This window comes from Myotis myotis, unplaced genomic scaffold (genome assembly GCF_014108235.1).
Source record: "Myotis myotis isolate mMyoMyo1 unplaced genomic scaffold, mMyoMyo1.p scaffold_m19_p_19, whole genome shotgun sequence".
Taxonomy (NCBI): domain Eukaryota; kingdom Metazoa; phylum Chordata; class Mammalia; order Chiroptera; family Vespertilionidae; genus Myotis; species Myotis myotis.
In genome coordinates, this window is record NW_023416323.1 from 23,701,830 (window position 1) to 23,726,722 (window position 24,893).

A 24,893-nucleotide genomic window follows, 5' to 3' on the forward strand; every position below is an offset into this window, starting at 1 on the left:
ATGCATTCAATAAAAAGCCAGTCTTTCCAGCCCAGGCATAACTGGTAAATTCCATTGGAGGATGAGAACAACCTCTCTCTCTCTTTTTTTTAAGGCCTAAATAATGAAACAAATACAAAGCTGGTTGAAGTCATTTGTAGTTTTAACACTAAAAATTAAACATGGGAGCAAAAGAAAGAAGGCTGTTTACCAAGATTACTCAATGTGTCCTTTGTTTCAGCTGTGTGCAACGGAAGCAGGAGCGGCCCCCCCCTCCTCCCGAGGGCAGTTGGTAGCGTCCAGCCCCCATCTGTGGTTTTCCAACCTAAGAAGCTGTAAATTTTATAACCCTGCACCCTGTGGTCAGAGCTGCTGAGTGTTGTGTCTGAAGTCAGGTGGTTCGTGTGTTCAAGGTAGACATTAAACAGCTCTGCCGAGGACCTGGAAGCGTTTAAGGAGGTTGCTTGCCAGCTGTAAATTAGAGACCCAATGCCAGTTGGCTGGAAAATTCTCTGGACTAAGACCAGTTAAGTAGACGGAATCGCCGGCGGTCTTTCCAAATCTGTGCATTGAGCCGCGCGGTCTTCCCGTCTGACATGCAGCGCGGGGTGGCCGGGAACAGCGCTACTGTGATGCCGGGATGGAGATAGGGAGGGCCATGTGGCATTCCTAGGACCTGCAGGGCGTTCGTCTTCTCCGCTGGTGCTGAGAAGAGTTATGGACTGCTCCTGTCAAGGTCACTGACATTGTTTTAAAATAGATGTGAGGGGTGGGAATTATTTTCAAATTATGCATTGCCCCAGCTGTGTTCCTCAGCATTCACAGAGGCAGTCAGAGTCCCAGCTGTGTGGTTATCACATGGCACCCCAAAGTCCTCCTGCTTCCCAGATTCTGGCAGGACCGGCCATGTCAAGATGATGGTCATGGTCATCCAGAGGGAGGGAGGCATGAACAAATCACCAAGACTATAGGGGGCTATCGTCTCCATCTAGGAAGAGCAGGTGCAGTCATCGTTAGACCACTGGGCCATTTGAAATTTGGAAACTTTTAAATTGTGCCTCATACTGCTGCAGGTGAGAAAACCTCCACCTTGAGGTTGGATGGAGCCGGCTTCACGGATGTGGAATCTGCAAAGCCATGCGGGACCTCATGCTCAGATGGGCCCTGTGTTTGGTTTCATGCTTGGCTGTCACCAACTTGAAATTCTTAACAATTTTTTAAAGTCCAGGCTTTTTGAGAATCTCTATTCTATTAGCCAGGTGGGCAGTCTGTTTCCAAAGGAGATGGGAAAAATAGGAAAAAGGAAGAGATAACCTACTGCTATGTAGTCTGTTCCTCGTCACCTTTCTCCTCAATACAAGAAAAAGAAAAAGGCAGAGATGTACCTTAATTCTCAAGAAACAAATAGTACGTTACAATTGCCAAAGGTTCATCTTTTATATATTTGGTCTTGGCATCTATTTGTTTAATTATTATCTTTAAGAGGTTTTTAGGAGGGGTTGCTACAATAAATTCTTAAGTCAGCGTTCTGCTAGTTTATACAAATATTGTCTCTGAGCGTACGTGATCACACAAACAGCTGTCTGTGAATGTATAGCTATGTAGACATTACAGTTGGCCCTTGAGTCATTTGATTTTTTAAAGTTGAGAGTCATTTATTCATTTATGCATTCATTGAATGCTTTAATATGCTCAACAAACAAACTATAAACAAAAGATCCTTTATGCCACTGGCTATAAAACTATAACAGTAATACAACGATATCCAGCTCTATGTATTTTATGAGCTAGTAATTTAAAGTTGTATAATCCTGTAAACAATTACAGTAAATTGTGTAAGTTATTTCTCTCTTGCTTTGGCTAAGTAAATGCCTTATTACCTTGACTAGAGGCCCAGTGCACAAAATCTGTACACTGGGGAGGGGGTCCCCGCAGACCAGCCTGTGCCCTCTTGCAGTCCGGGAGCCCTCAGGGGATGTCCAACTGCCGGCAGTCGGACATCCTTAGCACTGCCACAGAGGTGGGAGAGTCTCCCACCACCGCCACTGCACTTGCCAGCCATGGGCCCAGCTTCTGGCTGAATGGTGCTTCCCCTGTGGAAGCTCACTGACCACCAGGGGGCAACTCCTGCATTGAGCATCTGCCCCCTGGTGGTCAGTGCATGTCATAGCAACCAGTTGTTCTGCTATTCAGTCGATTTGCATATTAGCCTTTTGTTATATAGGATAATATGGAATGGATTCGTTGCCTTCTTGCTATTCAATATTATGTTTGCTATTAATTGTTGCTTAATAATTTTACTTTTCAGAGGATCTTTACATATTTTTGTTTGAGCTATGAGGGAAGGCACATGGGAAACTCAATATAAGAGTTCATCCTATTGAGGTAAATAGAAATCCTCCAAGAAAACTTAAGTTCTCTTTTGTTGTTTTGTGGCTTTTTTGCTGAAATCATCCACAGCATGCTTTACTAATTAAATGACAGCTACTAAGCTTCTTCAGTCATGTGATTCCTTCCCCCAATTTCACAGCAGCATTGGGTTTTTCTTGGCAATTGTGTAATACCTTGTTTTTAACCTCTTAAGTACGGTATTATTTTTGTGTGGTCTGCCTCATTTCCTCCACTGGAGACTAGGTGTCTCCTCATCTAGAGAGGGCCATGACCATGAGAATCAGAAGAGGCAATGTAGCTCAGATCTGGGCAGCCACAGTGGCCTAGATAGACACAGGGAAACATGGTCAGAGCTGAAATTTGTTGAAAGTAAAGCTATCACCATATCTGGATGGATTAGCTGTGGAGTATGAGAAAAAGAGAGGAGATCAAGGTGCCACCAACTTTTCATTTTAGCCTCAACAATTGGAAGGATCAGGTTGCCATTCTATGAGTTTGGGAAGAACAGGGAGGAAAAGCAAGAGTTCAGGGTTAGACGTTGATGCACCTTTTAAACATTCAGGTATAGATAAATGAAAGAAGTGGTCAAGAGGTTGAAGATCACTTTGATATTGAATAGTTAGGAGATAAGGAGAATTCAACAAAGGAGACTGGTAATGAAGGTCAGTGAGTCAAGAGAAGAACTGAGAAAATAAAAGGGTTTCTTGTGGCAAAGGAAGGAGGAAGTGATCAACTATGTCCAGTACTGGCGATTGGTTAAGGAAGACGAGGCCTATCACGTACTGAACATAACTAGGTGTTCTTAAAAGAGCAGTTGCAGGGATGTGGTGGGAGGGACACCTGATAGAGAAGAATCAGGGACTAGTGAGGAAAGATAAAGAGAGAGAAGAGTAAAGGCAACTTTTGGAGAAATTTTTGCTCTGAAGGGGGAAAATGGGACAAGAACTGGGGGATACATGAAGATAATTTTTTGCTTAATATTAGAGATACATTAGCATATTTAGATTCAATATGGGAATGATCCAATTGACTGGGAAATTTAAGGCTCAAGAAAGAGTGGGCAACCATAGTAGTGATGTCCGTAAGCAGGTGAGGGACAACCTGGACTAACACCAGAGTCAGGACAGGGCATCCTGGGTAACAGGGGAGTGTGGGGGTACAGGAACAGAATTAGGTTTGACAGAGATTGTCTAAATTCTTTTGTTTGTAGGAAGGTAATTTTGATAATTTTTTTCCTGGAGATCTGGGGAAACCTGACATCTTGGTTGGTTTTGCTTGTTCAATCGTGATGACACTTTGATCTTCACAGTCTATTTTTTTTTTTCTTAAATGCATCCTGCTCTTCACAGCAACATTTAAAAATGTTTTATAGTAAAACCACATGCCATGCATGGCTTAAGTTCTACAATCTGTCTGTAAGATGAAAGTAGAATATATTTTATTTCCCTTTGAAAAGTTGTTAAAGCACTGTTAAATCACCAGAATATAAGTCCTTGAAATCCCCAAAGCAAGAACCAATGTTTAATTTTCTTTGCATTCCCATTAGGGACCACTCTCCCCTGTGGCAGTAGGAGTCAGAATCTAGTTTGAATGGGGGGAATGGGTGGTCTTAGGAAGAGGAGAAAAGTGAGTGGATTTCTTTATCACACTTACACTTGAATATGCCCTCCACACATGCATGTGTGATGCAATGCCACTGCTGTAATACCATCCTGCCTCCTGAGTCTTAGCTCCCTGTAACTCTTATGCAGTCCCTGTGTTTTCCTGCATGTGGTGCACTGCGTTATTTTCTCCCCTACACAATCTCTCCATTCCTACTGCATACAGAAAATAACAATCCAAAGTGTTGCATTGAGATACTATGTTCATTGAAGGAGAAATTTGAGTGAGAAATCAGTGACCATCAAGAGGATCTTCTGAATGTAAAACTTCTCTCACAATTCTAGTTTGATTGTGAAAAAAAACACACGTAAGTGTCTGTGTACTTCATAGCACATGAAGACATTTACAGAAACACTGCAACAATGTCAAATAAGGAAAGCACGCTATGTGTTCAAAGTGTGTGAAATGTTATAACACAATTGAATACACATGATTCCAAGAACCGTTGTATGATTTAGCTGCAAAAATAAGAAAAGCAAAGACGAAAAAGGTCCTCAGAACTAAAAATCCCTAGGACCTCGACTTTAAGAAGGTTTTCATTGGTGACTAATATAGTTTGGCAGTTGTCTATTTTAATGGTCCTACCTGTTTGCTACTTTTGGTTTGGGTTTTGGATGGGGGTGAGAGGAACAAAGACCCATCTATTAACATTTTAGTTCTTTCTGAGAGGCACCAAGATTCGTTTTGTTGTGCAACACAGTATGCCCACACCATGGAATCTTTCGTGTAAGCCATTATATTCCTGGATCCACTTACGCTAATAGTGAAGTGGAAACCATTTTTGCAGCATCCTGAGGAGTGGTCTGGTTTAATGGAGGTCCTTGAACAGCCGCCACCCGCCCAACTTTAATCGAGGTGGGATCCCACCAGACAGCGATAGAGCCAGAGGTTTCTATATTTAACTGGAAATCTGCTTTGCTTCTTGGGCACAAATGCCCAGTTCTGGTGGTAAAGAATTTTCCACAAGACTCATGGGGCAGAGACAAGCAGCTATTTATACTCATGCTTCAAGCTTGAAAGAAGAGAAGAGAGGAATAGTGAAGAAAAGAGAGAATCAGGAAGGGAGGCAAATATTTGCCCACGCCCAGAACAAGGTGACATTTTGCAGTACTGAGATGCATTTTATTGGAGGTCCCAAGTTGTTCTGTTTTAAGGTCATTCTCTAGTCACCTATGTGACTTGCACAGGGCCTTAATAATTTTCTGTTTTGGTGGGGGGCTTTTTTCAGTGAAAAAATAGCTACATTATAAAGTGGTTAGAGGAATGTTTTGAGATAATGCATAGAAAAAATTCAGCAGGGTGCCCGGTGCGTAGAATGTGCCAGTAAATTATTGCTCTTATTTTAGCATCTTATAGGATCAGATTTAGCCTAAGGCTCTGCCCTTTTAAGGTTAAGTACTTTTTAAACTTATATGATTTATATTATTTATATTTATATTTATATTTATATTTATATTTATATTTATTTATATAAAATCAATCCCTACTTCTGATATTTCTTTTTGTCTTATCTGTTGCTCATCCTGGTGCACAGTTAACAGACACATTCTCTTTGGTTAAGACCTCATAACTTTCCTTCCTTCAATATAATGTAAAACATTTTTTGTTTTATTAATGCAGTTGTTTTTATTAAATGTATACCTAGAGTTGAGGGTTGTGGGCTTATGGCAAATGCCAAGTCAAGTTTCTCTGTGTAACATTTATCTTAATCACAGTTTTGATGCTATGGCGTACACATTTTTAAGCGGCATGGGAAAACTTTAAAGCAACATACACCATACTTGGGAACAATGATGTGAACCCACTTTAAGGTCGAAATGTCATACAAATATCTTTACCATGTTCAGCGAGCCCTCTGGAATTCCAGGGCCTGACCTGCATCTTGATCTCTGATTTGTGTCTTACGCTGTCCAGATTCTGATGCAAGGCAAAAACCCGGGCATAGCTTGGAAGTACGCGCTCCCCAAGGCCACCAATGGGACTCAGCCCGCTGGGAAGAGACACGCCCACACCTGGAGCACCCTGCAGACCCCGTGCTCCGCCTCCTGCGGTGGAGGTAAGGCGACTTCTTACGCCACCTTCAAGTCTCTTCTTAAAACAGGTCCTTCCATGCCAGGCCTCTTCAAATTGTGTTGTTTGAATAAGCAACAAAATAAGTGTCTTTTATGGGAGCCATCACTGTAAGAAGCAAATATCATTGCACTGAGGATTTTCCTAGGTAGAGAGGAAACAATTCTCACAAAACTCGTCAGCCACTCGTCAGAAGTTATACATCAGAAATGTATAGATGGAAAGAGAAAAAGAAAATCTATTTATAAGAATATCTACACATATATCTGTATATTTTTTAAAATTTTCAGCTTACGGTTTAGTTTCTCCCTGCCCTGACTTTCCTGTTGTAGAAGGTGGGTCATGACAGGTGAGAACACAGCTAGGCAGACGGAGAGGCCCTGCAGTGTGGACACTGCCATCCCCTCGGGGTCGGCAGTCTCATCAGGGAGGGGTTAGCTCTGAGAAACACCTTTGCAAGGGAGGAAGTGCAATAGTGATCCCCTCAGCAAGTAGAAGGCTGGCATTTTATTGAGATCCAAAAACCTCATATATTTTCGTTTGTTCGTTAATCTTAGTCACACTTGGAAAAAGGAATGGAAAGTCCATAAATAGGTCCGTGAAACCGAGGCAGGAAGGCGGGTCACTCACTTCCTCCTGTTCAGAGCACCTGGTGGCAGTGGGCCGCCTAACTCTTCCATCCCCCTTAGCAGAGGAGGGCGTCTTGGAACCACAGACGGAGCAGAAACATAGAAAATGAAGAAATTCTCATGTCTGTAAGGCCTGTTCTTCAGGTGCTCATGCTAATTAACAACATATGAGGAAATACTTCTTTTTTAAAAATATCAAATCACCCAAAGGTAATGTTTTTGTTAATGAACATTTTAAAGGCAATATGCTATAAAGAAGAAAAATAACTTCCCATAATCCCTTAATCATCAATAGCCAATGTTAAATATTTTGCTCTATATCGTTGTTTTTATTATGCAAACATAAAAATATGTGTGTTTGACCTCCTCAGACATATGCCATCTGTATCATTTTGTTTGTTATTTTTAAAGAACAGAAACCATGCTAATAGACCAGCGATTTTCAACCTTTTTCATCTCATGGCACACATAAACTAATTACTAAAATACTGTGGCAAAAAAAAAATAGGTATAATTTTGATTCATTCACACTGGATGGCTATTGTTGTGTTGGCTGCTGTCATTTTCTTATTTGACAATTTAAGGAAAAGGAGGGCAGTGCCCTGACTAAATAGTCAGGTATTGCATGTTTTTAAAATTCTTGCAGAACACTGGTTGAAAGTCACTGCTGTAGACATAGCTTTACCCTTTTTTACTTTGTTTTGGAGCACGAGCAGTTTTTCACACATCAAATGTTCTTTGAGATTATTTGCAGTCACTTCCTGGTATTGCAGAGAGAGCACAGTTCCTTGGGAAGCACAGAGATCCGATCCATTTTCCATTTCCAGGGAATGAATGCAGCCAAGGGGAGGATGCTGGAGAAGTGCATTCTGGGGTTCCCCCTTGCCTTGATCTAGCAACCCCTTCAGGTGACTCGCAGGCATGTTGTGTCCAAGGCATATGAGAAGAAGCTTTCAAATGAATAAGATCTCCGGAAGTAAACTCTTAACTTTAGGGAATCCCAGTGTGGTTAAGTGCCACCTCAGGCAAATCTACTTCAACCTAATGGTAATAGCAAGGTGACTTTTCATGGCTCCTCTGATTCGTTTGAAGGGGAAGCACTATATACATAGGAACAAACAATTCAAAGAGGAGGCAGAATTCCTATTTGGGGAGCTGACAGATACAGCTATTCACAGAATGTACACCTCTGATGAGAAGCCCTGAAGTGAGCATGGCAAGCCAGGCGTAGGATGGCACTGAAACAAACAAACAAAAAATCAGAGTCCTAGCTGGCCGGTACAAACACACACACATTCAGTGGGCTGCACTTTTGCTTATATATGCATTACACGCATATGGAAGGTGAAGGCGCTTCCTGGAAAAGTAGAATCTTAGAGTTTCCACGCATAGCCCGCCAATGGCTTTTCATTGGGGAGCATTTCCATTTGATGTGTGCAGGGAGAGGTACAGTTGGCGGGATATTTCCCTTACAACCGCCCTATTTTCAAGGGGCTGTATGTATCACCGTGTGGTTCTAGAACCCACAGCCATCTGGAAAGTGAAGAAGCTACACGTTAACATGATTGAGATGTGAAGACTATTATTTTGGGGGGAAATGGGATTCAAATTAGTTGCAGATTTCATCAGAAGGAGGCGGTCTCACCCAATATATGGATTCTGTATCCTAAATGCGGTATCAGAACCCTGGTAAATCAGAAGCTACATTTGGAAACGAAATTGAATTGGTTATCTGTAATTTTTACTATGTATCTTTTGATGTCTTGTTAGGTTACATAAGTGTAAAGGCCATTTGCTTACGAGATCAAAACACTCAAGTCAATTCCTCATTCTGCAACGCAAGGACCAAGCCAGCAACTGAACCCAAAGTATGCAATGCGTTCTCCTGCCCTGCCTAGTAAGTCATCTGGAAATGTCTTTCTGGTGATATTAGTTCTTTATATGCCTTCAGTGTTGGTGTGAGACCATTAAAGCCACATCAATGCTTCTGATCAAAAGTAATGGTATGATTGATAGATATATAGATGATAGATAGATAGATAGATAGATAGATAGATAGATAGATAGGTGATAGATAGATAGAATGCCCCAAAAAGTAATAGAAGAAAGAAGGTAGTTGAGGTTAAAATATAAAACTTGAAAAACACAAATTGGCTTTAGACATTCATTTAACTGTCTTTGCAAACCTAACCTTGGGCTATAAAGGTGGTGTTGGTGTTTTTTTTAACCTTTACATACAGACTCCTCTTCTCTGCAAACAGATATTTAACCCAGATTCCTACATTAGTTAAGGTCACATGTGGTTGTGTGCTTAACTTTTATATAGTTGTCTAAGAATTTAGAAAGCAGACCATGAAACCCCAAATGCAAATTACACAGTAGCAAGACACAAAATAAAAAGAAAGGGGTAAGAGGCCAAGTGGTAATCCACTTCTGATGATGGTAACCTATGGGCAGCTCAGTGGGTTTGTTTTTGGATGGAGTTTAGCCACACTATTGTTTGAACAATAATTTTAAGTAATCTTCCCAGCCAAATGGAGTCTTTTCTTGTGTGATTTATCTTCTGCCAAATGTATTTATATAGAATTGACAGAGTTTCTTCCAAAGCAAGGTTGTATTCACTAATGTTTCAGATCATCTTAATAAGTAGTGTTTGCTTTGTGGTAATGCTGTGAGTTTATACAATCTTTTTATACACATTCTGTCATCATCGCTTGGGGCTATCGCTATCTACCAATCCCATATGCACAATAGTCAGTTTTTCTCTTAGAATATGGAACCAGCTGTATTCTAAACACACAAAAAAAGAGGAAGAAACTTGGGGGGCTTTTATGGATTTTCCACTTTTGCTAAGAAATATCTGGTTCTAAGAAATATGTGACTACCAGACAGTGTTACTGACCTTCATGGAGTAACCTCTCCTTTGGGTGGTAGGTGTGTGTGTGCATGCATAGGAATTGTATGCCTGAATGGCAAGCTGATGTTTCCTATTTTAAGCCGCCTTCCCATCATTGGTTATTTTAGCCAGCCAAAGAAAGGGACTCCATTTACATATACACCCATGAAAAGAGAGAGCCTCGCTCCTGTCCGACTCCTAAGCCTCCCCTGATGGCTCCATGTGGAAATGATACTCTACAGTAGCAGGTTTACTGGCTTTTTACAACTAGAAAAGTGCCTCACAATGACTGCCGGGGTGGAGCGGAGGAAGGGGCAGGATCTTTTGTTGCCTTCTTTTCTTCACCCTATTATTTCTCATTATTTTCTGTTGTAGTAATGGGGACTCTCACGGACTCTTCTTCACTAGGGATCTATTAGAAATAAAGTTTAAACTCACACTATTAGAGCTAGAAGGAGAAAGGAATTAACCTGAGCTAACGCCCTTATTTCCACATGGAGCAATCATGTCACGTGTACTTTTTGTATGCCAGCTCTGAGATGAGAACTGGGGTGTGGAAATGGGTAACTTGAAGCTCTTGCCATTAATGAACCCTCAGCCAAATGGAAGAGATGGAAGTGTAAAGAAGTCATTGAGATGCAGTGAGATACATGTATATAAACAAGTTTACCTAAAAAGGCTGTAAGGGAGACATGGAGGTTGTAGAGGTCTGAGCTCCGAGGTCGGGGTTGAGAGGGAAGGAGAGTAGGTGAGAAGTAAGCCTGCGGCCCCGATGTGGGGGATCACGCATGTCACGCAAAGCGTCTATTTGTGTTATACTTCGTCTAATACTTTTACAAAACCATCTTTGCCACATAAAGGAAAGAGATTTTAATTTGGTAGACAATAAAATGCCATCTTGATAGACAACTGTTGAAGCTACTAATAGCAAAATATATGTTTTCTTTACATCTTATAAGATACAAATAATTGTACAAACATAAGAAATTATTTGATACAATCTTTTACTAAATAAGATAGTATGGACTCTCTAATGTTTTAGAATGCATATAACCCTAGAATCCATGTGCTAAATTCCCTGGCCAAAAGGTCTTTAATTTCGCATGTCAGGCTTGTGGGGGAAACCAAAGAAAAAATTTATAGGACTAGGAAAGGTGAGAGAAATGCAAAGATATAACAACATATGTGTGACGTTGTATTTCTTAAAATGATACCTAGAACCTTGTTAGAACAAGCCGAGTTTTAGACATTGCTGCCGGGATTCAAATGTAGGTATTAAAATCATATCTGCTAGATCTTTTTTTATGCTAGGCCTTCAAATCATAGAATTTCAATTTGTCAAAAGTAGCTGTTGAAAAGTATTAGTAGTTTCTGTTGATTACCCTTTAATATAAACCAAGTCTCAGACCACTGTGAAAAAGCTGGCCTGGTAATTTTTAAATAAGAACACAAGGTTCTGTCCCTAACCCATCAGTAAATTTTAAGACTAATCAGAAAAGTAGCTGGGGGACTTGCCTCCTTAGAAATTTCCTCTGTAAGAACTTCTCGGAATGTATCCCTGTCTCCTGCATGTGCACATGTGTACGTACACACACACACACATCCACACAACCGCTCATTGATCCCTCTTCCATTACTCTCATTATTGTAGTTTATGTGTTAACGAATAGCATGGCAATTATCAGAAAGTATGGTCGGCATCTGTTCACATGTCTGCCTCTTCACTGAGTTGTAGGCTCCTTAATGGAAAGAACATTCCTTTTTCCAACCCTAATGCCTAGGAGAGTCCCTGGCACAAAGTTAAGATCCCAAGAAATTTGGCTGAATGAGTGGGTTGCTCAGATTTCCAAATGGCACACATTTCTTCCCCTGCAGAGGGCAGGACTGTATTTTTCCCCACGACTTTGTGGTGACTAAGTGACTCCCTATAACTGGACCGTGAGCACGGGCTTCAAAATGTGCACAAGAATTAGTATGCATGGCCGTCATCGGTTCTAACATTGCCCTAAGGCTTTCATCAGGTGGTTAATCTTTCATAGGAACTGCTTTGAGAGGGATGAGCCAAAGTCTCAGCTTCATTGGAAGTAATTTTGCTTTTCACTGGCAGTTGGAAGCCAGGCGACTGGAGCGTGTGCAGCAAGCCATGTGCGGGGGGCCAGCAGAGCCGGAAAATCCAGTGTGTGCAGAAGAAGCCCTTCCAGAAGGAGGCGGCGGTGGTGCACTCCCTCTGCCCAGTGAGCACACCCACTCAGGTCCAGGTCTGCAACAGCCACGCCTGCCCCCCAGAGTGGAGCCTCGGGCCCTGGTCTCAGGTAACTGGGTCAGACTTAGAGCCGTTGGTCTTGTTCCCCATGGAAAATGAAGGTGACAAAAACATAGGTGGTACCTTTGCTGCCCAAGAGACTCTCAGGTGTTTACACCTTCAAGAGAACCACACTGACTTAATGCAACGGGGCATTTTCATTAACGTTTTCAGTGATTTTTTATGCAACCTGCAGTTTGGGACCCTTAGACGTCCAGAAATTAGAGGACGTTTAGGCTAGACTAGTGAGCACAGCTTGACAGGATTCGAGTGTCAGAGGAATGGCCGGTGAATCTGGCTACTGAATTCCCCGAAGCAAATGGGAAAGACAAATACAGAGAGAGCGGCCTAAAGGGATATCTAACTCTTGCGTCAGTGGCCTACAGAGAGGAGTTGTGCCTAACAGTTGCTATTGTCACAAATTCCCAGTGAGAGATACAAGGTTATAAAGTTGGAGGAAGCATAGAACTACCTGTCATCCACACAGCGGTTCTCAACTGGGGCCCTGATGTTAATAACAGGAGACATTTTCTATTGTTACAATGAGGACAATGGGGAGGGGGCATGGGTGAGATACACATCCTACAGTGGGCGGGACAGCTCCCCAAATGGTGCTGAGGACGGGGGGAACTCTGCTCTGTAAAAACCCAGCCTCTGCTAAACCACAGCTGGCAAGACAGTTTTAGGCAATAATAAAAAAAAAAAACCAGGGGTTTTCTTGCCTGAACTAGGAAGCCAGGGAGCAGCCCACATTCCTGCCATGCTCTCTTAGGACACACAATATCGTGGAGGGTGTTGATTTCGGATCAAGTTTAACAGTGCACTACCCTGTCCCCAACAGAGGTCAGAGTGAGGGTTTGTGTATTTAATGAGAAGACATGATGGAAAATGTTTTCTAATGTTGGGAGTATATCTCTTAGGGGGAGAATGTGTGAGCATGCGTAGATGTACTTTTAAAATGAGGGTGTACGTTCATCTACCGCTTAGGGCAAATCTAAGTAGTATGTGGTGCTGTCCGGCCTCTCTCTGCCATTGGTAGTTATCATTTACAGAAGGAGAATTCAGAGGGCTGTTTCGGCGCCGTGTGTAGGGTGGGCATGGATAAAGGACATGGAGTTCTTCACGGAAAGGAGCCTTAGTTCATGGAGTTTGCCCCAGATTTCACACGGAAATATTTTGGGAGAGTATTTTATTTCTCTTTCCTGACTACTAAAACCAACTATGTCTGAGAACTTGAAAGTCATTTGAAACCAGCATGCCAACAGCATTTTTCTTTTCACCTCAAGTGTTCCAAGACCTGTGGGCGCGGGGTGAGGAAGCGGGCAGTGCTGTGCAAAAGTGCCTCCAGGACCGAGGGCCTCCCCGAGAGCCTGTGCGCCGGCATCCCCAGACCAGAGTCGCAGGAGGGCTGTGTCCTGGGGCGATGCCCCAAAAACACCCGGCTACAGTGGGCCGTCTCCTCGTGGAGCGAGGTAGGACTTTCTATCACTGCTGCGTCTGGGTTTGGTTTGTTTTAATGCTCAGCGTATCCACCAGCATCCGGATGCTCAAAGCTTCTTTCTATTCAACAACATCTACCAGGTACCTTCCAATTATTCATTCTTCCCATCTGATTTCTTCATCAGATGTTGATTAAGCACCCATCATGGTGTTGGGGCAGTGGAGGTACAAAACCCCATAAAGTGTTGGAATGGAAACATGGCAACACTGGGGATGCAAAGTGCTGTGACGGGGGTTGGCCCTCCCGTGGGACAGCCTAGCTCAGGGGTGGGCAAACTTTTTGACTCGAGGGCCACAATGGGTTCTTAAACTGGACCGGAGGGCCGGAACAAAAGCATGGATGGAGTGTTTGTGTGAACTAATATAAATTCAAAGTAAACATCATTACATAAAAGGGTACGGTCTTTTTTTTTTTTTTAGTTTTATTCATTTCAAAAGGGGCTGATCCGGCGGGCCGTAGTTTGCCCACGGCTGGCCTAGCTCCACTCAGCCCAACATCAGAAGGAATCCTTGTCAGAAGAGAGTTTGCAGGGAGTGTGAGCCTGAAAGATGGGCAGGAATCAGGAGGGCCGGGGAGGAGGCCGCTCCACGCAGAGCGGTTCCCAGAACACACTTGGTAAGGATGGAGCCGTGTGTGCTGGAGCTGCAGACATCGGGGATTGAGGGCCTCAGGGAACAGACTGAAAATCTACCCTTTAAACATTGGGGGCCAATTAAAATGTTAAAGAAGAAGAACAAGCAGGTTTTCATTTCAGAGAGAAGGGGATTCAATGCAAATGGGCCGAGGCCAGAGAGGCGCTTGCATGGGCATCAGCGTAATAAAGACAAAAGGGGAACGTGTCTCAGGGAGAGAGAAGTGGTACCTTTGAGAGTTCCTAGAGAGGCCACTGGTCCCTTCAGGAGTATGTGGGCAAGAAGAAGATGCCTCCTCGGCTTGGGCACCTCAGTGGAGTTCACAGACACAGGAATCCTGAGGGAAGGAGCCAAGCCAGAGAGTGGTCGGCAAACTGCAGCTCAGCAAACCACGGCTCACGAGCCAAATGTGGCTCTTTGGCCCCTTGAGTGTGGCTCTTCCACAAAATACCGACTTCTGTGCATGGGCCACGAAGTTTCAATCGCACTGTACATGCGTGCCCGCACATGGTATTTTGTGGAAGAGCCACACTGAAGGGGCCAAAGAGCCGCAAGTGGCTCGCGAGCCGCGGTTTGCCAACCGCGGGCCTAGGAGACAGGTGTCTGCTCGCAGTTCAGTCTGGTGAGGTCCAATACAGGAGGGGTTTCTATGGCAACAGCTCCAGTTCTTGTCCATCAATGCCCTTCTACTCCGCCTCAAGGATAAGTGTAGAGCAGTGTGTCCATCTCTCCTTTCCTCGCTCATTTTCTTTGAGAAACATTAAAACCCTAATTCCATGCTTGGGCTTGCCCCTCCCTCTCAGAGCTGTTGTATGAGCTCAGTGCCATCCTTTATTGTCTGACTGGTACACTGATGCCAGTGCTTACTTATTCATCAAGGCCCTACACTTTATCCCGTAATACTTGAAACACAAACACGTTTTCCCACACTGATTTCATCAGTCTCCATCCTTCTCTCTTTTTCCTGCGGCAGACATCATCAGGTTATATCTCGGCCTCGAGGGGCAGGGTAAAAAGATAGGTGTTCTTCCCCTCGGGAGCTTTCAACTCTCATCTTTGTGCCCAGCCTCCTTGACACAGACTCCCGAATCCTTAGGCCTCAGGTAGACCTGGACATCCAAACGAACATCAGCCAGAGACCCTGACTCCATCCCTTGCCACCTCATCTTTGGACTCTGCCGCACTCACATCCGTGGGGCGATGCCTCATTTTGGTTTGTTGGTGCTGATGAGCCCTGTGACTGGTTTTCTCACCTGTAGCACGAGGGACTTGGTGCCATATTTGTGGGATCCTTGCGTGCGTGTGGCTGACCTGCCATCACCCAACCCCTCTAACTTCACGTGGATGGCACGTCCTCAGGCAGGGACACACCTGCTCGGCAGACCTGACGAGAGCTCTGCACGCTAATGCCTCCTTTCTTGGCTCCTAGTGCTCGGCGACCTGTGGGCTGGGGGTGAGGAAGAGGGAAATGAAGTGCAGCGAGAAGGCCTTCCAGGGGAAGCTGATAACTTTCCCAGAGCGAAGGTGCCGCAACATTAAGAAACCAAACCTGAATTTGGAGGAAGCCTGTGACCGAGGGGCCTGTCCAGTGCGTCCTGTGTACAATGTGGCAGCTGGATGGTATTCATCGCCATGGCAACAGGTGAGTGCCCCCAGATGTACGAGGATTGTATTTAAGTGAGATTCAAAAAGAGGAGGCAGTCCACCAAGGGCTGCTGGTAGAAACCTGTCCGCATGTCAGGAACAAAGGGCTTCACCACCTGTGTGGCCTGGGAAGGTTACGTAATCTGGAAGCCTCTGTTTTCACATCTAAAAAAAAACAGAGGATAATATCTTGCAAGGTTTGATGATTTTTTTTTTTACACAAATAAGATAATATAAATCACTTAGTACCCGGCTTGTCACACAATGCCAGCAATTGCTATTAAATCCACCATTAGTGTCTTCTATATTCTAGAAACGCCCGTCACGGTCTTGACTCATTTGGTTCTTGTGTCATGTTTCCAAATAATATAATAATAGCTAACATTTGTCAAACCCTTGCTATTCACGATGCTAAATGTTTTACATGCATTTGCTACTTTCTCACTCTCACTGCATCCTTTCAATGGTCTTATTGTGGTTGCTGTTTTGTGGATGAGGCAGGTAAAGCTCAGAGGTGAGCACTTCAGCCCTAGACCCCCAGCTCTTTTAGCTCAGCAGATGTCAGTGCCACCCTCTTTCTCAGAAGACTTCAATGAAGGTTTGGTGACTTTGGTTCTTTTTTTCTTTTTTTAAAATATATTTTTATTGATTTCAGAGAGGAAGGGAGAGAGAGAGGAACATTAATGATGAGAAGGAATCATTGATTGGCTGCCTCCTGCACACCCCCTACTGGGGATCAAGCCCACAACCCATGACCCTTCAGACCACAGGCCGACACTGTCCACTGAGCCAAACCAGCTAGGGCCGTGGTCGGCAAACCGCGGCTCGCAAGCCACATGCGTCTCTTTGGCCCCTTCAGTGTGGCTCTTCCACAAAATACCACGTGCGGGCGCACACGTACAGTACGACTGAAACTTTGTGGCCCATGTGCAGAAGTCGGTATTTTGTGGAAGAGCCACACTCAAGGGGCCAAAGAGCTGCATGTGGCTCGCAAGCCACGGTTTGCCGAGCCGCAGCTTGCCGACCACTGATAGGGTGATCACTTTGGTTCTTATTGGTAGGAGGAGGTGATGCAAAGTTTGAGAGAACACTGTGTTTTGGTCCTTGTGGTGCACAGCTCTTCGAAGAGCTTGTTGGCTTGAGAGGTGCTGCCCATACCTCATCATGAAACAAGTAGTATGTCTGTGTATCTATGTTTATATACACGCATGTACATGTATGTATTCAGTTGACCCTTGAACAAGACGGGTTTGAATTGTGCAGGTCCACTTATACAAGGATTTTTTTTTTTCAATAAATACTATAAGTGTATTTTCTCTAGCTGGCTTTATTGGAGTATACAGTATATCATACAAATAACACAAAGTATGTGTTAATCAACTATGTTATCAATAAGGCTTCTGGTCAACAGTTACCTATTTAAGAAATTAAGTTTTAGGAGAATCCAAATTATATGCAGATTTTCAACTGCACAGATAGGTGATACCCCTAACCCAAGTTGTTCAAGAGTCAACTGTGTATATATGTGTGTGTTTGGGAAGTAAAACATGGAGGAAATTAAATTAGCATGATTTTATATCTCTAATTGGCTAGGTGCTATACCTATGTCGTTACCTATGTACTAAATGCAATGCCTATTGCTATGGATTGTTTTTATCATTATTTTACAGATTTGGAGATTGATTCTTATAAGATTATTTCAGTCAGTAAAGAACTGCCAGCCTAAAACATCTACTATCTTCACAGGGAAGTTTGCATACTCCTGGTTTAGATCAGCAGTTGCCAACCTTTTGGACCTCATGGACCATCAGTTGGCGACCGCTGGTTTAGATGAAATAACGATTATACAACTATATTTGAATTTGGAGCTAATTACAAACTCATACTTTTTCCACCAGAATTTATTTTTCCTAAATACCAGTCTATATAGTGATGACTGTCCAAGATTAAGTTTCACCTGTCTGCAATTTTAAAAAGCAGAAACAAAAAATAATTTAAAGGGATGTCTTTTTCCCTGATAATATTTTGTTTATTCTTTTGTTATGAAATATCTGTTATGTTGTTCAGACACATGAAAATTTAAGAATGCTAACAGTCCTTGTTAGACTTTCAAAAAAATAGATGACTAATTAGACAGTAACAGCACTGACTTCTGGGAAGCACCCTATCCGCCATGCTAACCAGGAATCTGGCTGGGCACCCAAAGCCTTTCGTTTGCTGCCCTAGTTTCGAACCATTCCCTCCACGATTGCATCTGCAGAGATTATTTGGAATTCCTAAGCTACGGGGATTAATGGCCTAGATGTGTCTGTATTTGTTTCCACATTCTTACGGCAGCTTTTGGATTTCTGGAAGGTCTCTTCTTTATGAGTCACCTACCTGGAGACACACTGTTGGGTGAGATAGCATTAGCCTACGACCCTTCTAATCAGATCCACTGGCTCCCACGTTAGAAAGACTAGACGGCAAGCACATGTACCTGGCTCTGGACGATTTATCAGCAGGCACCTTGGTCATGTCATGAAGCCTGGAGACCCTTTCTTTGATGTCACTGACATTAAATGGATCCCATCCCGCTGAGTGTTTCTGATGCTTCCCTCTTCTGCAGTGCACGGTGACCTGTGGGGGAGGGGTCCAGACCCGATCCGTCCACTGTGTGCAGCAGGGCCGGCCTTCCTCAAGCTGCCTGCTCCGACAGAAACCTCCGGTGACACGCGCCTGTAATACGAACTTCTGCCCAGCTCCTGAAAAGAGAGGTAAAAGGGACCCCACAGTCCAGTCAGTTTTACTGGTCTCCAGAGAATGCTTCAAAATGCCATCAGATCAGGTTGTGCAGCTTGTACATTCCACACCTCTAGGGGATGCCATTCACATCCAAGTCCATGTGAACAGCACTCCTTGGAGGTGTACAAGGCACAAATCCAGGCAGTTCCCATTCAACATGATCTCATGTGCAGGAAGATTTTGTGCTATGATAAGACTTTATAGGCATTAATTCTTTGCAAGGGAGAAATGGTAATCTTGCAAGTCCATTTTTTCTAAACTAAATTTTAATTGCGCAAACACATGAAAAAGTAAACGCTGTGTGCCAGAGATTGTATGATCAATGGTAATGCAAGAGTGAACAAGAATTCCCCTCAAGGAGCTCACATTTTAATTGAGAAGACAGTTACATTACAGTCCAGTACAGGGACTATGTATTGTCCTAGGATGACAGCTGACATGTTTTCTTATTTCAGATGAAGTGCATGTGTGCTGATGGGAAACCATTCCTCACCAGTGCAATTTATTTCAAAGTGATCTGACGAACACCATGAAATATTTTTCAGCCTAACCAGATTTTCTTAGTCTCAATTGTGTACCTGCTGAGTTTTCTCTTTATGTAATCACAGTTTTTTCCAAGACTCTCCAGTCTCTTAGCCGACACTTGCCAATTTGTGGTGAATCAGATTCAGGACAGTTACTCACTTCCCAGCTGAATCTACATTGTTGCTTGCTTATCTGCTTCTGAGATAGCCTTAGCTCCAGCATCCCTTTCCCTCCCTCTGCTCCCTCCCCTGTCTTATCTGAGGCTTGGAGGCCAGAAAGCTAGTCCTGTAGCAGTTACTCAGAGCCAGATCACCTCTAGGCAATGCCAGGATTCTACACACCTGCAGCCTTTCTCATCAGAAAGCTTATGAGGGAAAAGTACACACATTTTGAGCATGTGGCCATGTTTTCCGGACCATCTCCTCCTTCCTTCACTATCAGTGATTTCAAATTTCCACCCTTTAGTCAGAAGGCTCCAGACGCAACCACACATGCAAAGATTAGGGGAGATTAGGAGAACCACATCCTGGGGCATGTAGACCAATGTAAGAACTACCTTTTATTCTGAGTGGCTGGGAGCTAAGGGGAGAGTTTGGGGCATAGGTTTTACATAAAATGGCTTACTTTTTTTTAAAGGATCACTATTAGATGGGATGTGTGTTTAAAAGGGAATTTTTTTTTTAGGCAGAACAAATTTAGGTAGTTCTGAATCACAGAAAGATGGGCTACAAATTGGGAGCTTTCTATGTTCTGACAAAAGGCCCAGTGGAGAGCCACTGAAGGGTGAATTCAGAAGGCACATGAGTAGATACCTGTGGGCAGTGTGTGGTTTTGAGTTGCAGGTAAAGGCAAGTTAAGGCTTGCATAGAGGAGGGAAAACTATCCCAGCTGTGAATGAGACTATTTACGGAGGGTAGACCCTAAATATGTCTGAAGTCAAAACTCCTTGAGAATCCAGTAAAACAACTGAGTCCTAACTCCTCAAACATGTGTTTATGTTTACACAAAGAACATCTTACTTACAATTTCATGCACATTCTGTATCTTGTGAGATGCTTCTGGGTAATTCCTGACGTACAATGTCCTGCTTCTAATCAGTAATCATGGCTGTTCTATTTGAACAAAGATGTTAGAAAAGGCTGGTGTTGACTTACATCCATTTGGTTGCAGATTAAATAAATCTCAGAGCCAAGCTTAGAGAGTATTGCAGCTGGGGCTCCATTAGGCTCCTGGTTCCCCAAAGTAACGCATGGACCAGCAGCATGTGTGTTAGAAATATGGAATCCCAGCAGTCACCATAGACCTCTGAATCAGAACCAATGGTTTCACAGGATCCTTAGGTGATTCTGCATGTGCTGTTCTAGATACTTCCCTGGGGTGTAAAATGATACCTCCCAGGTTATTTGGGGAGGATCAGATAATCTCTGGCTAGATATGACTTTTTTCTTAACATCCACTTTCCCCCCACCGGTGTAAATTTTGTTAATGGTCATAGTCCCTTTTGAACTCTTAATGCCACTCTTCCCACCCTCCTATCCAAGTCCTAATGGATAAGAAGAAAAGCCACTCAGAAGCACAAGCAGGTAGATCCAAGGTCGTTAATCTGTAAGCCTTCACCTTAAGACATTGAGCCTTTTCCTAGCATGCTAACTATGTTTTCTCCTTTTAGAGGACCCATCCTGTATAGATTTCTTCAACTGGTGTCATCTAGTTCCTCAACATGGTGTCTGCAACCACAAATTTTATGGCAAACAGTGCTGTAAGTCATGCACAAGGAAGAGCTGATACCTTCCCCAGCACCTTAAGGCCGGGGTCTCACCTTTCAGGCCGAAGCCTCAGCACCTCACGGGTGGTTGGCAGTGTTGAGGGGCCAGCTCTGAAGAATAGTCCGGCTTCTTTTTCACTTCCCCAAAGCACGTGGTACTCTGAAGCACTTGAAAATGGGAAGCGATGACAAATCTGACTCACGAAGAAACAACGTTGATTTGCACTGTTAATCGAAAGAAGTGATGAACCACACTGAGATACGTCAATGTGAGAGCCTGGTCAACTTTGGGACACATCCCCCTTTGAACTTAAAAGGGTTCCATGGCAAAGACATCTGTTTTGAAAGGTCTTTCAAGACTTCAGGTCACAGGCTGAGAGTTGGAGGAATCAAGCATGGACGGAACGTTTACTTGGAGCTCACAGTGTGACTGAAACTGTGGACACCCCCAACCAGGAGTTACACAGAAAGCTAAATGGTGCTCACGACAGTGCTTGCTGCTGGACTGGCAAGCTTCATGTATGTTTATTTAGTGTGAGTGTGTTGTTTTTACGGTTTTGTTTAAAGTATATTCTGCTTATAGAGAGTCTTCAAGACTAAAATTCACAACTTGAAAAGTATTCCAAGGAATATTCAAAAAAACAGGGCAACATGGACTATTTAAGATCTCCATTTAATTAAAATGCACACTCTGAAGAAAAAAAAAAGAGCTCATCAGAAAGGTAAATATTGATGCCCTACACATTATATCAACCTCATAACTTTTGGTGCTAGACAGGATCCTCGAGTCTGCTCTTTGGGAATCCGAATTGGTGAAATGTTCTTTTCTGGTAAAAATCTAGGAGGGGTTAAATAGCAGTGTGTTGAAGGAGAGGAGACCATTATTTGTAATGCTCCCTACTTATTATCAGAGCTGCTTGGAAAATTAAAGGCCACTTGTGGTTTTTGCCTACCAACTGACATGTTTAAATCTGCCCTAGGATTTAGTTAACAAGAAAAAAATTCATAGTGGCAATAGAAAAATCCATCTGTCTTCCTGCTACGTTAATATTAATAAATCATACTATGACAAAACTATTCAATGAATAAGTATTTTACAATCTTTCAGATGATATTTTCAGTCTTCAAAAGCCAGCTGTTGGTTGGCACTAATGAGTTTAAAATTGTTCTCAATTGCAAAAACACCATACTATTTTGCCAAAACCAAAGTAACTTACAAGACTGGGTCCTTCTGTAATTTTTTGAGATGTGGTTATAAAAGACGTATTTATATAATTCTACTCCATTCCTCAGTATTTTTGATGAATGTAACCCAACTACTTTTAAAAAGTCTCAATTCAAACAGGGATCTGCCAGCTCAGCACAACCAACTAGACAGTGGTTTATAAATTTAGATCATCCTTTGTTCCCATTCTAATTAAAATCATGCATTCTCGAATCTCAGAGAGATGATTAGATATTTTCTCAACTCTCTGGGCCTAGAATAGTGGTCATTTTATCATAAAAAAATAGTTCTACATCACCACCCTCTGAAAATTACAAGTTACCTGTTTTTTATATAATTATCATTTTATTTTATGGAAAAATTAATTTATTAATTAATAGCCTATTGTTGTGTTCTCACTTGCTTCTCTGAGTGATATTAATTCTGAGGAAAAGTGTTGACTAAAACCATGGGTTATAGAGAAAAGTCAAAATATATGTGTAATATTTAATTATTTTATAAGTTTTATAATAAAGTGTTCTGTTTATCTTTGAAACTTGTTAAGTTTTTGAATAAATTAGTGAGAAGTCAGTTATGTCCAAGGTAATTTAACTGTATAAATGTTAATTTTTCAATGAAAAGTTGAGAAATTTTTAGGGGGGGAAGATAAGATATTCATTAATTAACAACTTTTCCTGTTTGTGTATTAGAAAATTAGAAACTGTCAAACAGTGGGATTAAATAGATAACATATTTACCACCTTAGGAATATACTAAATTCTTTTCTATCATAACAGTCATGCAAACATTTATGGAAATCATCTAAGTTAGTTAGATAAACCTATAAATGTAGTTGGTTTTATTTTTTTTTCTAGTTGAAAGTCATTCTGATAAAATTGTTTTGCAATGAGAAAGAGAAAAGGGAGGAAGAAAATAAAACTAAGAGCCCAGAAATAAACCCATGCCTATCTGGTCAATTTATCTATGACCAAGGGAGCAAGATTATACAATGGGGTAAAGACATTCTTTTCAATAAATAGCATTGGGAAAACTGGACAGATACATACCAAGAAAAAAATGAAATGACCACAGTCTCACACCATATAATTCCTAGGAGAAAACATAGGCAGCAAATTCTTTGACTTTACTCTTAGCAATATGTCTCATCAGGTGAAAAATAAGCAAATGGGACTACATCAAACTAAAATGTTTTTGCACAATGAAGGAAACCATCAAGAAAATGAAAAGACAACCTACTAAATGTGAGGAAATACATCCAATGAGGGGTTAATATCCAAAATATATTTAAAAACTCACACAACACCAAAAAAAACCCCAAAATACCACTTGATTAAAAAATGGACAAAGGACCTAGACACTTCTCCAAAGAGGACATTCAGATGGCCAACAGACATATGAAAAGATGCTCAACATCATGAATCATCAGAGAAATGCAAATTAAAACCACAATTAGATATCACCTTAACCTGTCAGAATGACTCATCAATAAATCAATGAACCACAAGTGTTGGCAAGGATATAGAGATGAGGGAACGCTCCTGCACTGTTGCTAGGATTGCAAACTGGTACAGCCACTATGTAAAACAGTATGGAGATTCTCAAAAAGTAAAAAATAGAACTACTATATGATCCAGAAATTCTACTTCTGGGTATTTATCTGAAGAAAGACATATGCACCCATATATTCATTGCAACATTATTTGCAATAGTCAAGATATGGAAGCTACCTAAGTGTCAATCGATAGACAAATGGATAAAGTAGTAGTGCAATGGAATATTAGTAATTGATTATTACTCATAAAAATAATTGATTCTTACTATTTGGGATAACATGGATGGGCCTAGGCAGTGACGGCGAACCTTTTGAGCTCGGTGTGTCAGCATTTTGAAAAACCCTAACTTAACTCTGGTGCCGTGTCACCTATAGAAATGTTTTGATATTTGCAACCATAGTAAAACAAAGACTTATATTTTTGATATTTATTTTATATATTTAAATCCCATTTAAAAAAGAAAAATCAACAAAAAAATGAGTTCCGTGTCACCTCTGACATGCGTGTCATAGGTTTGCCATTACTGGCCTAGGGGGTATTATGCTAAAATGTCACATAGAGAAAGACAAATGCCATATGAGTTCACTTATATGTGGAATCTAAAAAAAATGAACAAACAAAAACAAATGAACAAACAAAAGAAATAAATTCATAGATACAGAGAAAAAATTGATAGCTGCCAGCTGGGAGAGGAGTTAGTAGAATGGGTGAATAAGGTGAAGGGATTAAGAAGTATAAATTGGCAGTTAAATAGTCACAGGGTCATAAAGTACAACATGGAGAATATATGGTCAATAATATTGTAATAAGTATATATGGTGTCAGGTGGGTACTAGGCTTACTGGGGTAATCACTTAGTAAGTTACATAAGTGTCTAATTACTATGTTGTGCAGTTGAAAGTGATAATATTGTATGTCAACTGAAATTGAAAAATAATAAACAATTTTTAAAAGATGAAAGAAGAATAAGAAACCAGAAAGTATAAAGAAACTGCATAGATTCCCTTGACTGGTCTTCCTCAGACCAGAGCCTAAGGGAAAAGCAATGGGCTGTCATTGGAGATGAAGCCCAGAGCTGTGATATCAACCTCAAAAGAAACATTCTCAAGACAAAGAAACAAATCAAAGACCTAGAGTTTCGTTTACAAAATCTAATTCTAAAGGGTGGGCCCTGCCCGTTTCGTTGTAGTGAATTTATTCGACCAGAATTTAGTACTCCACAATCCCCTACCTATAAATTTCTAAAATTTGTACATAACTGTGCCAAGCTCAGGATCATTCTAGGCCATGATTACAAAGTATATATATATATATATATATATATATATATATATA

The 24,893-nt window shown here is 41.9% G+C and overlaps 1 protein-coding gene and 1 long non-coding RNA gene across 2 annotated transcripts in view; one reads left to right on the forward strand and one right to left on the reverse strand.

Moving 5' to 3' along the window:
* ADAMTS18 (ADAM metallopeptidase with thrombospondin type 1 motif 18) overlaps positions 1 to 20,847 on the forward strand; it is a 64,439-nt gene extending 43,592 nt beyond the window's left edge. The window contains exons 14-20 of the mRNA XM_036346508.1: positions 5,947 to 6,088; positions 8,502 to 8,628; positions 11,735 to 11,939; positions 13,216 to 13,401; positions 15,492 to 15,704; positions 18,315 to 18,462; positions 20,685 to 20,847. Of these exons, the coding sequence (XP_036202401.1) occupies positions 5,947 to 6,088; positions 8,502 to 8,628; positions 11,735 to 11,939; positions 13,216 to 13,401; positions 15,492 to 15,704; positions 18,315 to 18,462; positions 20,685 to 20,800 (1,137 nt within the window). The 3' untranslated portion in view covers positions 20,801 to 20,847. The remainder of the gene's footprint in view (positions 1 to 5,946; positions 6,089 to 8,501; positions 8,629 to 11,734; positions 11,940 to 13,215; positions 13,402 to 15,491; positions 15,705 to 18,314; positions 18,463 to 20,684) is intronic.
* The window catches only part of LOC118674564, a 65,462-nt gene continuing 56,165 nt past the window's right edge, over positions 15,597 to 24,893 (reverse strand). The window contains exons 2-5 of the long non-coding RNA XR_004973666.1: positions 20,835 to 21,005; positions 20,039 to 20,127; positions 18,186 to 18,450; positions 15,597 to 15,871 (exon numbers count right to left, since the gene is read on the reverse strand). This is a non-coding gene — a long non-coding RNA (uncharacterized LOC118674564). The remainder of the gene's footprint in view (positions 15,872 to 18,185; positions 18,451 to 20,038; positions 20,128 to 20,834; positions 21,006 to 24,893) is intronic.